Genomic DNA, 15289 nt, shown 5'->3' with positions numbered 1-15289 from the left:
CAACTTAGATTAGGTTATTTCGGGATTAACATTTGGTAGATCTTTAAATTTTTGGTAATGGTCGGGACAAGAGATTGAGAGAGAGACAGAGAGAGAGAGAGAGATAGAGATGGATTTAACGCCCACTCAACAAAAACTAGGTCATTTCGGGACTAACATATGGTTCAATTTTATTTCAGTAATTCGCTTGTGCGTAGGGGTCTTTAGCAGTGGGAGGAAACCGGAGGACCCGTAGAAAACCCACGAGGTTGGACAGGCTACCCTACTCCTTGTCACGTACAGCCGGCGAATCGAAAGCACGTCAGTTGATTCAATGAGTCTAGGGAAAAAACCACGTCATTGGATTCAATGAAATACTTCACTAGTTGGACCCCGGCCCAGAGCCAAATATAGACATTGTCTCTATTGTGCTTTGTAACAAAATGGCGTCATTGTCTAATCTTGAAATGAAATGAAATGAAATGAGGTTTAACGTCCTACTCTTTTGCTCCGAACTGGGCTTATGAAGACGGGCATACGCCATACAGTGTGCTATGAGGGAAATTTTGCCCGGACAGCGGCACTTGGGCCTACTCTTATATCGAATTCCAACTGCCAAGGGATCTTTTACGTGCACGCCAATGTGTACACGGGACCTCGGTTTTTCGTCCCATCCGAACGACTAGACAGCTTTTCCTTGTCAGCTCCTCCGTCCTTGTCTAATCTTAGTTCTATTAATTACAGATATGTATAGTTCCCCTTTCTCATACATTGTATATTATACAGAACTGTTCGTTTTCACTGACACTGTTTTGTTCTAATACTTTATCCATCAAAGTTGGCTACCTCTTGATATTAGGGCCAACTGCAGATTTCGTCAAGGTCGTTAGATATAAATAGGGTATGAAAATAAGGGAAGAATAACTATCAATATAACCAACATAAATATAAAATTGTATATTTTTCTCTGTTTGTTTTCTCCATTTATATTGATTAATTATGTGTTGTTGTTTTTGTTTGTTTCTTTTGTTTTTTCTTTTTATTGAAATTGAAAAGGCCACCAAAGGTGACGTTTAATAAAATGCAACATGAAATTAAAAGCATATGAAAAATAAGCATGTACTAATTTAAACTGAAAACCGTAGAGGATACAACACAATTTAGCTTTCTACCAAAGTGGGGATCTGAAAGATTCCGCCAACACAAAAACAGCGGAATTTAAACTGCATATCGACAGAAAACAAACAGGGTGTGGTGGGTGGGTGACGTTTAATCACGTTAAAAACAAGGCGTTGACTGCCGCCGCTGGTTTACGTCGAGTATAATAGATCAACAGATGACGTCTCTTAGATATCGTGACGTCATAATAACTTTAGGCCCACACTTAAATACAATGAATATATATGAAAAAAGGCATAAAACTAGTTATGTGTCATAACTTTTAATTTATACATTTTGTACGATTGGCTTTTGACCACAAGGTACTTGAATAAAGATATTTATTATTATTATTATTATAAATAGGGTTAGGGCACGTGATTGTTGACGAGATTGTGGGTTAGTGCTAGTCCTGATTACATTTCGTGACCTTTGACCAAATCTGCAGTTGGCCTTAATATTTAGACCTAAACATTAAACTTACAGATTGGGTAACCAACATGGCTGCAGTTGGTCAGACTGTATAGCTCTGTCCACCCCGATCCCCACTACCAGAAGTATACTTACACGAGTTCACGGACAAATGACAATCGGACTCCTGTCCACCCCGATCCCCACTACCAGAAATTTACTTACTGGAGTTCACGGACAAATGACAACAGGACCCCTGTCCATCCCAATAACCACTACCAACAGACAGTATACTTACTCGAGTTCACAGACAACGGACCCCTGTCCACCCCAATCCCCACTGCCAGAAGTATACTTACTCAAGTTCACAGACAAATGCTTCGACTGAATCACAACCCAGATCAGCCAACAGAGAATGATCATCTTGTACCATCATCAAACAATGTTCCCCTGGTCGGTTTGTTGGTTCTCCAGCCTTCCAAGATACCTGGCCTAATCCTTTCTGGGTTCCAACCCACATGTAGGTACCATCAATAAAGTTGAAAGCACCAACCCAGTAATATCTGTAGGCATCACCTATAACAGTAGAAAAAAAAGAAACCTTGAAGAGAGAGAGAGAGAGAGAGAGAGAGAGAGAGAGAGAGAGAGAGAGAGAGATGGGGTTTAACGTCCACTCGACATAAATTAGGTCATTTCGGGACTAACAAATGGTTTAATTATATTACAATAATTCGCTTGCGCGTAGGGGTCTTTAGCAGTGGGAGATGCCGATCTTATTTTTCGTCTGATTTGGGCAACGAAAGTTTCGGTTACAGTTTGTATCTAAACCGACAGGAAAGGGCTCAAAATGTTCTTTGGTTAACCCCTGGCCGGCCTTCGATGGATTCCTGCGGGTGTGTGCACAACATGATGGAACGACAGGGCCCATTTCAAAATCACTCCGTTCGTTCGGCGAGGGATAGCAATGCAATATACATAACAATTAACCAAAACAGAGACCAAAAAGAATTATTGTATTAAATGACATTTAAATTAGAATTTACAGTACATACCATGTATAACGTTAATATATTGGTTTACAGTACATACCTTGTATAACGTTCATATAACATTAATATATTGGTTTACAGTACATACCTTGTATAACGTTCATATAATATTAATATATTGGGAGAGAGAGAGAGAAATGGGGTATAACGTCCACTCGACACAAACCAGGCCATTTCGGGACTAACATATGGTTCAATTTTATTTCCATAATTCGCTTGCGCGTAGGGGTCTTTAGCAGTGGGAGGAAATCAGAGGACCCGGAGACAACCCACGAAGTTGGACAGGCGACCCTACTACTTGTCACGTACAACCGGGGATTCGAAACCACGCCAGTTGACTCAATGACAGACTTTATGATACAGCACGCACGTGCTAACCATTCAGCCATCCAACCCCCCTTAATATATTGGTTTACAGTACGTACCGTGTATAACGTTAATATATTGGATTACAGTACTTACCGTGTGAAAAGTTAATATATTGGTTTAGATAAAGTCGTTCTGCGTCTGTTTCAATAGAAGCCAGGTGACTACCAGCTGCTTGACACATTGTCTATAATAGAAAAATAAAATTCGTGGCCATATTCTGAATTCAGTAAAACACAGCAGCACAAGTGGTGTGATTTCTTTACCCTGTGGGCAGGCCTAAAACAAGATGTCGACGCTTATGAAATTAAATTAAGAATTGTCGAAAAATATATTTCCATTGCTTTTTTAATATCCAACACTCCTAAACTTTTTATTGTAAAATTTCTGTCTTCAAGGATTCCATCAATGGGTTTTATTAACAATCTTAATTCGTCGTCACGATGCATGTTTATTTATAATAATGCATGAATTATGCGATTTATTTCGGGAAGGGAAGCAACTCTTTCTTGACTTTATCTAACAAAAAAAATGTTCAATTGCCCATGCGTAACCGGGTTTTTTATGTGGTTGATTGTCCAGTAAATTTTCGTCAAATGTGGACAACTGACTAATTTTCAACTTGAATTGGAATTAACTAATGTAAACGTACCTATTACTTAATGCAGACGTGTAAATAAACTGGAACCTACCTCAGCATCAACCCAACTGGATCTGAATGTTACAACAGCGTAACAAGACTGTTCATGTTGTTGATATCCATTAGGGCATTGTTGTCCATCTCAAATATACAAATAAAACAAGGTAATACACGTGTGGAGGAATGTCTAATACACAAAACAACAATGCTGTGCTGTGGTTAGTTGATTGTATGCCCCTTCCACCCCTTCCGATCCCTAGTACTCAAACAAATGGCTCCTTCAACCTCTTAGTACTGTCTGCACGCCACTGTCAGGCATTCGTCTTGTATCCATGTTAAAACTATTCTTGCATATTGATAGAATATTAATGATTGATATATGATAAGACTACTATCACACTAATATAATCAAGCTAGTAGAAGCCAGTGATTGAAACATCTTGATTAACATATTTTTAGTATACTTACAAACTGAGAGAATTAAGGTCGTAAAAGCCAGTAACAAAATCATTTTGTTTTTATGAATCTATCTAGAATGCCGTGAAATAATGACAATAGATTTATAAGCTGAATGATTACTGATAACTAATCTAATCTAGTCTTTAAAAAGCCATCTGTCTTTCACGTGAACTTAATAAACCAGATATACACGTTTTACTTTCAGTTATTTCAGAATATAATGGTGCCACCAAGCACATGGATTCAGGAATTATTTGACGGTGGAACCAGTTGACACCCAGAGTGTAGCACTATGCGTGCTATGCGTCGCTGGCTAGATGTGGAAAGCCAGCCAGCCGAAGACTCCCCACATCCCATAGGCCTCTCTTCTGCTACATATATTAAAGGAGCTAAATCGCTAATATTTGGGACCTAGAAATTGGCACAAATGGGTCGCAACGCATATAATAATGTGATATGAATGTATATAAACGGATTTACATTCAATCGTTTCTGTTTTTGCTGTAATTTCTAATCAGTTATGTTCGGCGAAATACGTCAGAAATCTCATGTGAATGGCAATCTTTAGCGTCTGGTTTTTCCAGTCTACACCGATGGTATTTATTGCTCATGCTCTCCAGATAAGAAGCGTCACCATTTGACATGACTTGTGGAATATGTCTAGCCCTGTTCTTTGGGTCCCTTGTTCCAAATGGCGCTGAAACGCATTATGGTACACGATTCGTGTACACGATTCGTGTACCCAATGGTAAAATGTTTATTTTGTCTTGAATATTGGATATCAGAAGCCCATAATTTCCCTGTAAGATCACAAGACCAATGTTGATTTGAATTGACAAATAAATCGTGTTTTCAATGTCGAAGATTTGTGGTGATATTGAGTTAGGGACTTAGCTACTTTAATAGTGTGATCGTCTACTAGTATTTGTAATTCTCATCTTTGGATTCATTTTCGCGTTGTGTATTTTCTACTTACTGTCACAGTAGTTAAGATGTTTATCTACCAGGAATAAAAATGCATCTGTTCGCTTCTACCGCTTCTACATTTTCTATCAAGCTGGATACACATGGTTACAAGCATCGGTTGCATTACAATACTTTAAATTAACACGTCTTTCTCCCCTAATTCGCAGATGAGTTTACTGGCGGCTACATCATATGACTTTCCTACATATCAATGGCGTCTGCTCAATCCTGCTGGTTCTCTTGAACCCCAGTGGTCTCTGCCGAATTTAGCGGCTGTCTATCGAACGCCAACAGCTCAGTTGGTTTTATACCATTAGGTTTCAGTTTTCAATTATCTAATTGGTAAGATATGACGTAATTAGCATGTCCTGCTAGGGAAATAGATGATATATGTATATATTAAAATGACCCATTGATTAACAGGGAGTTGGATGGCGAATGGTTAGCACGTGCGCGCTGTATCATAAGGTTGTACGTTACAAGGCGTAGGGTCGCCTGTCCAACCTTGTGGGTTTTCTAGGGGTCCTCCGGTTTCCTCCAACTGCTAAAAACCCCTACGCGCATGCGAATTGTTGAAATAAATTGAACCATGTGTTAGTCCCGAAATGAAGTTCAGGATTGGAGAGCTTAAACAGTAAACACGCCCGTCATACCTCGGCGATTAGCAAGCTGTTGAATTATCTTCCATGTTCAACCGGCTATGCTACAGAGCAAACTGCACCAGTAGGCTACCACACGTTTCATTTTTTAATCATATTGCAGGATAAATGAAATGCACGGATCCAGAAGAGCACATTTCAAGTGTTTACACGTTTAAGTTTCAGACATTATTTTATGTATTTAATGATAAGTACTCCTGTTGTTCAAGCTTCAACATTTGGTTTCCTCTAGAAGTTCGCATGGCAGATGTAAAGGTTACGAAGACGCAAATGGGTACTTATTAGATTCCATACGAAGGACTGACGGATCCCGTATCAATAACACTTACAAACTCCGCTCAACGCGGTATAATAAATGTTAATAATATCTTTCTTTAAAGCATGTAAAAAGTTTTATTTTCAAAGCAATGTAAACAGAATCTAGTAATTGGATGAAGACCATATCAATTCTTGTTGTTATTGGCCTACAACTGGCGAGTTTAACCTGAAAGTAGAAAATGTGATTGATCAAAACCGTCTAAAAGAGAGAGAGAGAGAGAGAGAGAGAGAGAGAGAGAGAGAGGGGGGGTACAGGATACATAAGTAACATTATAACCATGTTAGTTCCATCCATAGCTTTATGTAGCTATAATGACGGGGATGGGCGGGGTCTTTCTATACCTATGGTAAACAGTGTGTGTTTACTTGGTTCTGAGTAGGATCTATTTAAGTTATAGTTCCATTATTGTTTACATAGTTTCCATAATATAGGCCATTAATGGAGGAATTCCTTGATTTAATAAATCAGTTAATTTAGTACCCCGCTGTTCCTGGAGTATGTGGGTTTAAAACTGACATCTTGAAGTTGGTTCCATATCATTCAACCTGTGAGGCAGAGACATTTAGAGTTCCTATGACTTGTGCTTTTATCTAATATCATGACTATTTGTAAAATGATATTTGCGATGTTTTATTTCTATATAAACACGTATGTAGGGCAACACGGGTTTTTTGAGTTTTAGTATTAACAGAACACAACATGAAGTCCGTAGTGAAGTCCGTATGAAGTCCGTAGTGAAGTCCATATGAAAGTCCGTAGTGAGGTCCATATTAAACAGAACGTAAAGTAAAGGAGTTTAACGTTCAAAAGAATATTACTACATCTGTGTTGCGTTTCAATTTGTTCAACCATGTTATCTAGGTTTGACCACACTCCTTGTTACCCGGGAATGATCTAAAGTTTAAGCGAGGCACTGTCCGTTCTCGCCACACCACCACCACCACCTAAAATATACCTACCCGACTTCACAGACAAATGCTTGCTCTGTATTACATTCGAAATCCCCAAACAGAGAGTGATTATCCTGGACCATCATTAGACAATGTTCACCAGGTCGTTTTGATGGTTCTCCAGGATACCAAGGAATCTGGCCTAATGTATTCTGGGTTCCAACCCACATGTAGGTACCATCAATAAAGTCGAATGAACCAATCCAGTAATATCTGTACTTACTTCCTAAAACGTAGATACAATATGGACATTTTAGGTCTTGTTTTTGCCATATAAACAGCCCCGGGGAAGAACGATCTAAGTCACGAACCCCAGTTAATAGCGCCATCTGGTAGCAAATTGTATAAGCTTTCTGTGGAACAATCAATTTCAGGTAAAAACGATCGGGGTCAAATCGAACCAAGGCTATTCTGGAATGGCCTCCTGGACAAATACGTCCATCGTACCCTTTATTTGACCTTAATTTGGCTGAAAAGTGGAAGTCAGTTGTTGTACTGGTAATTATGATTCGTATTAAACATCATTTTGAAGTTGTAATTAAATCCACTCGTTGTTCTGTTCGCGTCAAGCATTCTCGTCCAAAAGTCTGTTTTACCTTTTATGCGAAAAGACAAAAATCGTTCTTCCCCTGGACTCTTCATATATCACCAGTCGTTTTGCGTACTAACCCAAGTGTATGTACCATCTATTCAGATGACGTCAATATATTGGCTAATAGTACATACCGTGAACAACATTAATATATTGTTTTACAGTAAATAATGTATATAACGTTAATATATTGGTTTACAGTACAAACCTTGTATAATGTTAATATATTGGTTTACAGTGCATACCTTGTATAACGTTAATATACTCTTCAAGTAAAGTAGGGGATATTCAGAAACAATACAAAACTGCGGAGATACACTGATGTTTTAATAGAGGTAACCAATGTATGTTAATAACAGGTCAATTGCCTACACATGAACATAAGCAGTTCATATGGGCGGCTTATCTGACGGCCCCATTGCACCCTCAAAGAGATACACTGTCAAAAGTGAAAATGGACGTTTTTGATTTTGTCTTAATTATGAGTAATTGCTCCATCAATTCTCAGACATTCAGCAATTCGTCGTGGCATGCTCCTAATCATCCGTCCAATCAGGATTTGGGGCAATCTGACCTACTCCTCTTGCAGTGCCACGGTCAATTCTTGTGGTATTGTCGGTTGACGTTGACGTCGACGAACACGTCTCCCGATCAAATTAAACGTAACACACTAAAGCAAAGTTATGCAAAACAGTAAATCTTATGCAAGAACCGATGGGAAGGCAAACATGGATAGATAAACCAGCACGCGGCAGTTTTTCTCAACCATTCCTTGAAGTGTCAAATTTGACAATGAACCCCTCCCACGTGTATGGCGCTATTGCGTGTCGCATGTGCAGCTCAGTGGTTCTGTTGGGGCGATAAGTTCTTCATCTGTGAACATACTCTCAAAGCATGTCAAGTGTCCATGACTATTTATCATATCACAACGTGCATAGGTATTTGCATTTCAATATCGCCTACTTTCTTTGAAGAGTATATATTGGTTTACAGTACACACGTTCGTACCTTGTATAACGTTAATATATTTACCGTACATACCGTGTAAAAAGTTAATATATTGGTTTAGATAAAGTCGTTCTGCGTCTGTTTCAACAGAAGCCAGGTGACTACCAGCTGCCTGACACATTGTCTAAAATAGAAAAATAAATCTCGTGTTCAATTCTCTGTGGAAGATAATATGTTAGTATAGCATAGATAAGCTTATGAACTTTTAGACGATTTAAGAAAGTGGTTTACAACTTAAAGTTACAATTTCATACTTTTAAGTTATATTTTTAAAATGTATTAAAATAAAGCCCTAAAATAGATGGTATCTATAAACAGTCCTACCTTGTTAAAGAATAATCCTATTAATCCTATAATTCACTATTGCCAGTTGAGAAATTGGCAAAAATATCATTTCAATTTCAAATTCAAACGTTTGAAGATAGCTATTCCATGGTGGGGAATAGGAAAACAAGGGAGGTAATTGGGAGTTAATTGTGTTATTATTTCCGGTGTGAAGATTTTTAAGTGTGAGAAAGATAACCTATGGTCGTATAATAGTGAGTTGACAACCTACTGAGCAAAAGACATAGAAATAATTCTGTTTTGACTTTCTTGGAAAATATGAAATTGTAACTTAAAATTAATTCAAAACTGATTTTATAAACGAGTTTTGATCAAACTGGTGAGTTAAACGTTGGCTCATAAACCTGGAGGTCCTTGGATCGATCCTAGGGTGACTGTCAAAATCGCAACAGAGAGAGAGAAAAATGGGGTTAAACGTCCAATCGACACAAACTATGTCATTTCGGGACTAACATATGGTTTAATTTTATTTCAATATTTCGCTTGGGCGTAGGGGTCTTTAGCAGTGGGAGGAAACCGGAGGACCCGGAGAAAACCCACGAGATTGGACAGGCAACCTTACTCCTTGTCACGTACAACCGGGAATTCGAAACCACGCCAGTTGACTCAATGACAGGTCTTATGATACAGCACGCACGTGCTAACCACTCGGCCATCCACCATCATCACCACCCCCCCCCCACCCCATCGCAAAAAGCGTCTAGTCGTTCGGAAGGGACGAACGCCTTGTACTCGTAGGTGTGCACGTAAAGAACCCTTGATAGTTGAAATTCAATCAAGCATAGACCGACACTTTGCTGTGTAGTCGTTCGGGTGGAAAGAAAACAGAGGTCCCATGTACACAATTGGTGGGTACAACAAAGAAGTCCTGACAATTGGAATTCCAAGTAAGAGTAGGCCGCAGTGCCCTGTCCGGGAAAAATTCCCTCCCTCGTGGCACCCACAAGAAAGTAATTGAATGTCACTAGATAAGAGGAAAACGAGAAAAATTGAAATAATCCGTACATTCCCTAGTTTTTATTCATTCTATACTTAATAGAAATATGGTACGTCGTAATGCACGGACCTTTTCTATTTTTCGCGTTTTCTCTTATCTAGTGACAGTCAATAATTTTTCTGAATTGTCAGATATCCTCCCACAGTCTCATATAACAACTTTTAGTCTTCGAAGGAATTATTACTGAGCAGAAATTCGCACGTGTATCTGTTATCACTCGTCACTTCAGTCAGTTATATAGAAGGATAACTCGTGTTTTATTTGTGCGTTCGTCACTTTCGTTTCTTGGAAGCTTCACAATGCATCTATCGTAGCAATGATCTTTGTGATAAAATTATACTTGGAACATGTTTAACCAGTTCTATCACATATGTGATAATGACTGGCACCAATATTATCCTTTAATACAGTAGTGTATATTAATTACTTACCTCGGCGTCATTCCAGTTGGCTATGAAAGTTACGATAGCGTAACAGGACTGTTCATGTTGGTGATATCCATTTGGACACTGTTGTCCATCTCATATAGAAAACAGAAATTTATTGTTAAAGGCACACTGGTCCCAGAAAACTGCCGAATCGCTTTAAATTCAGATAAATTTTAAAATGTACGTGTTAAAGGCCTAATCCTAATCCACACGGACAAAGCCCAGCTTAACCGGAGCGGGCCCGTCGCCTGACTAGAATCGCGGGACCCCTATCGCGACTAAAAAATTATTTCATATCCTTTTGAATGGGTTTCGACCAATCACAGAGAAGGTTGAGGGATAGCTCAGTCTCCGTCCTCGCGCCGCTAGATCGATTACTGGGAAACTTTCATCTGGAATTTGAATTTTTTCTCTTTTTGTCATGAACCGCGGGGCCCCCTAAACCGTGGGCCCAGGGCCTGGGCCCCTCGGCCCATGCCTAAACTGGGCTTTGGATACGGATACTAATTCTGGGTTTAAATCCATTTTGATAACCACATTAATTCAGACGTAGTCTCCCGTTTCATGCTATGAAGCCGACCACAGAGAAGAATTTGTCAATCTTTGTGGTGAAGCAAATACAAGGTCTAAAGCGATGAACTTAAAGATGCACGGTATAAGATTTAAATAAGGAGATGGTCATTATCAATTAAAATCAAATCTTTATTCAGTATTTAAGGCAAATGAAATGAAATGAAATGGGGTTTAACGTCCTACTCTTCTGCTCCGAACTGCGCTAGTGAAGACGTCATACAGTGTGCTAGGAGTGAAATTTTGCCCGGACAGCGGCGCTACGGCCTACTCTTATATCGAATTCCAGCTGTCATGGGATCTTTTACGTGCAGGCCAATGTGTACGCGGGACCGAACGACTAGACAGCTGTCCTTGTCAGGCCCTCTGGCCTATAGTACATAGTAGTGCAGTATAATAATAATATATCAAGAATATAAAATATAATTATATTACAAGATACAAGGGAGGAATTTCATCTTTGATATATATTATATATATTGTTATAATAGTTAAAAAGAATGAATATATTAAAACTTTCAGTAAAATTACTTTATTCCGAGTGAGGTTATGAGTTACTGTTTGAATGGCATTTAGTTAGACGCGGGTCCAGGGGAAGGGGGGGGGGGGCGCACAATTTTTACCCCATATATTCTCGCGGGAAAGGAATTAACAGTCAGTTTAGGTTGGAAATCGTAATTTACTCGGCTGGTGACTTGGTTGGTTGCCCGTCACTCCGCCAAACCCTGAGCCGGGCTTCGCACCCCCCACCCCTTTCTGAAAATCCTGGACCCACCCCTGTTAGTAATTGAACACATTTTTTTTTTGTAAACAATATTAAGATAAACACGCGAGTTGTATGGAACTCTATTTAATCAGAGCCGCGTTTCAACAATGATTCTATTGTCATGTTCAAGCACAATATAATACAGTAATTGTTTTCCATAGAACTCTTGACAAGATAATCTCGGTTGTCAAGTAGCATTGCTGCGATAATAAACAAAGTCTCGATCATCTACCCATTTCATCGCTAAATCATTAAATAGCGAAGGAATTCCAGAGAGTTGATTACAGACTTGTCACGTGAATAAATAAAAATACAACATTTGAAGCCAGAAAAAGACAAATTTAGCTCTTACATAAAGGAACATTAAATATACATTATGACGTCACATTAATAATGACGTCATTGTACTAATCATATTAAACATACATTATGCAAGAGCTAAATCTGCCTATTGTAGGTCTTTCTTTAGGTCTGAAATGTTATATAATTTATTAATTGGACATTAAACATACATTATACAAGAGCTAGATCTGTCTATTACAGGTCTTTCGTTAGGCCTGAAATGTTATCTAAATTATTAATTAGACATTATTTAACTTATCCAGACCATAATCAACACTCGGTGCCATCGCTAGCCTGCGATATTTACTGGATTAGGATCCGATTTGCTGATCAACTTTCATTCATGATTAAATCATGAAATGAATAATCGAGACTATGTTTTTATCGTACCGACTTTAGTAATGATGATCGAGGCTAGGTCGAAAATTCAATCGCTAAATTCTCGGTTCAGTGTGGATCAATTTGACTGACATTTTTAGTAAATCACCTTTACATTTTCTAGTTTTTAACTATTATAGTGAGAACTGTCAGCGCTTTATCTAATCTCTCATAATGTATCTTTAAGCTAGTAAAAATCAGAATGAGAAATATTTTGATTGACATATTTTTAGTATACTTACAAACTGAGAGAATTAAGGACGTAAAAGCCAGTAACAGAAACATTTTGTTTTTATGAAACTATCTAGAATGCCGTGAAATAATGACAATAGATTTATAGGCTGAATGATTACTGATAACAAAGATTTGATGTACCTGACTAATCTAGTCTATAACACCTGTCTAATGTTCTTCTTTCACGTGAACTCAATAAACCAAATATACACGTTTTACTTTCATTCATGTCAGAATATAAAGGTGCAACCATATACGCGGATCCAGGAATTGTTTGACGGGGGAACATAGGGTCAAAACAACCACAGGTTTACACGTTTAAGCAAAATTTCCCATGTGCACGTAAAAGAACTCTTGGCAGTTGGAATTCTATATGTGTAGGCCATATAGCGACAGTGTAAGGGCAAAATTTATCTCATAGCACATTGCATAACGTATGTCCGTCTTCATTATCCCAGTCGGAGCAGAAAAGTAGGACGCTAAACCACGCTAAACCTCATTTCATTTTACATGTTTAAAGAAGCTAAACCGCCAATATCTGTGACCTAGAAATTGAAACAAATGGGTCGCAGGGCATATAATAATGTTATATGAATGTATATAAACAGATTTACATAAAATCGTGTCCGTTTTTACCTTAATTTCTAATCAGGTCCCAATCGAATGGCAATCTCTAACGTCTGGTTATTCCAGTCTACACTGATATTATTTATTGCGCATACCCTCCAGATAAGAATATAGCGTCATCGTTTGACATATCTGTAGAATATGTCTAGCCTCGTTCGTCGAGCCCCTTGTTACAAATGGCGCTGAAACGTAATATTGGATATCAGAAGCCCATCTTTTCCCAGTTGATTTAAATTGACAAATAATTCGTGTTCTCAATGTCAAAGACTTTTGATGATATTGAGTTACAGACTTAGCTGCTTTAAGTCACCGATTTCTTATTTCCAAAACCCAGATACCACTCTTCTAAGATAGCTCTCCCTGATTGGACAAGTATACCAATTTTCTTTGGCAGGGCAGTGAAACAAAATCCTTGTCTTCACGTTGTGTTGAATATAGACTATAATATGACTTCACGTAGTGTTCTATTAATACCAAAAACCTTTGTTGTTATAAATATGTGTTTATACACCGTGATAGCTCATACAGTAACGCGAGGGTCACGGTGGCTAAGTAGGTAAGACGCTGGCTCGTTAGTCTGTAGGTCGGTTGGTCGATCCCTGCATTGGTCGAGAAAGTTCATCCAGTTTTTCCTGCGTGGTTTCCCCTTGTCAGTGGTGCAGGACGGGGGAATCTGACAAGGACAGCTGTCTAGTCGTTCGGATGGGACGAAACAACATTGGCGTGCACGAAAGAGATCAGTTGACAGTTGGAATTCGATATAAGAGTAGGCTTTAGTGCCGCTGTCCGGGCAAAATTTCCCTCATAGCACACTGTATGGTGCATGCCAGTTTTTATTAACCCAATTCGGAGCCGAACATGTAGTAGGACATTTCATTTTATCACATACAGTAACACACTGGCGATGGGGTCTCGGGTTCGCTCCTAGCGTTTGCCTAGACACTTCGCAGTGATTTTACGGCGCGGTTATCCCATGTTAATGGTGCAGGACAGGGGGCCTGGCAAGGAACAGTGTCTAGTCGTTTGGATCTGTACACATTGCGAGAACCATTGACAGTTGAAATAAAAACTAAGAGTAGGCCGTAGCGCCTTTAAGTTTTACAAAAGAAATCTAATAACAAAATCAATAACAATCATAATATGACATGAGCTTTATGTCAACTTGAATAAAACTACTTCCCAACGACATAACAATCGGCGACGTTATATCTATATAATTACAATCAAATATTGTATGAATATTCGCCCATCACGTTTTGTCGCCATGATCCATTCCCACATATCTGGTATCAAATTAACCACCATGGCCTTGTGAATATTTTAGGCCATTGGGCCCTGGGTGAATTTTGGCCCCTGGCGAATTCGGGTCCCCAACGAATTTGGCCACAGGGCGATCAGTGTTATTTGATGCGTTTTATTACGTGTTTTGTGGACAGTCATTGTGGGATAAGATTTTGAATGGCGCTCTAGACTTTGAACCACCCTCCCCACCCCATTCACATCTTATAGATCAGCTACTGCCCGGACAAAATGTCTCACAGAGCACACTGCATGGTTTTTGCCGATCTTCTTTATCCCAGACAGTGCATAAAAGTAGGACGTTAAACCCCATTTCATTTAATTTCACTGATACCCAATTACAAAAAGCTCTGATAATATCACATATATACGCACCAAAATAATGTCTTTTTCTGATCTCATTCGTCCGTGCCAGGTACATGGAACCAACTTCAAGATCTTGTCGCAATGATGTCTGTATAAAATCAAGTATTAAGTGATTGGTCAAGTAGGCAAGGGATATTCTAATATGGAAACTGTGTACAAAACAGATGTGTCTACACAAGCCTCTAGATCTGTTATTGGTATGTTTTAATTACTGACCGATATAATCTCCAAAACAAATTAATTACTACTTAGATATATCTGACATTCCAGTCCTGTTATACATAGGTGTGTGGGCAATGGACATTAACAAAACCAGTATCACACACTATGGGTATTATTGAATTCAATAACAAATATTTAGTGATTTAGTGTTCACCGAGA

The 15289-nt window shown here is 38.7% G+C and overlaps 1 protein-coding gene and 1 long non-coding RNA gene across 2 annotated transcripts; both read right to left on the bottom strand.

Annotated features, from left to right (window-relative positions):
• Positions 1-2002: 2002 nt before the first annotated feature.
• LOC126810159 (uncharacterized) lies at positions 2003-3739 on the bottom strand. Its single transcript, XR_007675049.2, has 3 exons — positions 3656-3739; positions 3060-3150; positions 2003-2124 (listed from the first exon to the last, which is right to left on the bottom strand). It is a non-coding gene; the product is annotated as an uncharacterized LOC126810159 (long non-coding RNA).
• Positions 3740-6131: 2392 nt separating this feature from the next.
• Positions 6132-14683, bottom strand: LOC126810069 (perlucin). The gene is made up of 5 exons (XM_056098413.1): positions 14665-14683; positions 10330-10418; positions 8590-8680; positions 6966-7182; positions 6132-6171 (listed from the first exon to the last, which is right to left on the bottom strand). Exons 1-5 carry the CDS (start codon positions 14681-14683, stop codon positions 6144-6146), a joined length of 444 nt encoding a protein of 147 aa, XP_055954388.1. The 3' UTR covers positions 6132-6143.
• Between the last annotated feature and the right edge of the window lie 606 nt (positions 14684-15289).

Source organism: Patella vulgata, chromosome 2, assembly GCF_932274485.2.
Source record: "Patella vulgata chromosome 2, xgPatVulg1.2, whole genome shotgun sequence".
NCBI classification, from domain to species: domain Eukaryota; kingdom Metazoa; phylum Mollusca; class Gastropoda; family Patellidae; genus Patella; species Patella vulgata.
This window is presented reverse-complemented; position numbering and strand designations above follow the sequence as displayed.

Coding starts and splice junctions, on each gene's coding strand:
- LOC126810069 (XM_056098413.1), bottom strand. Junction 7,183..8,589: donor ATATATTAACTTTTTACACG/GTATGTACGGTA, acceptor TCTACGTTTTAG/GAAGTAAGTACAGATATTAC. Junction 6,172..6,965: donor GCATTTGTCTGTGAAGTCGG/GTAGGTATATTT, acceptor TTCTACTTTCAG/GTTAAACTCGCCAGTTGTAG.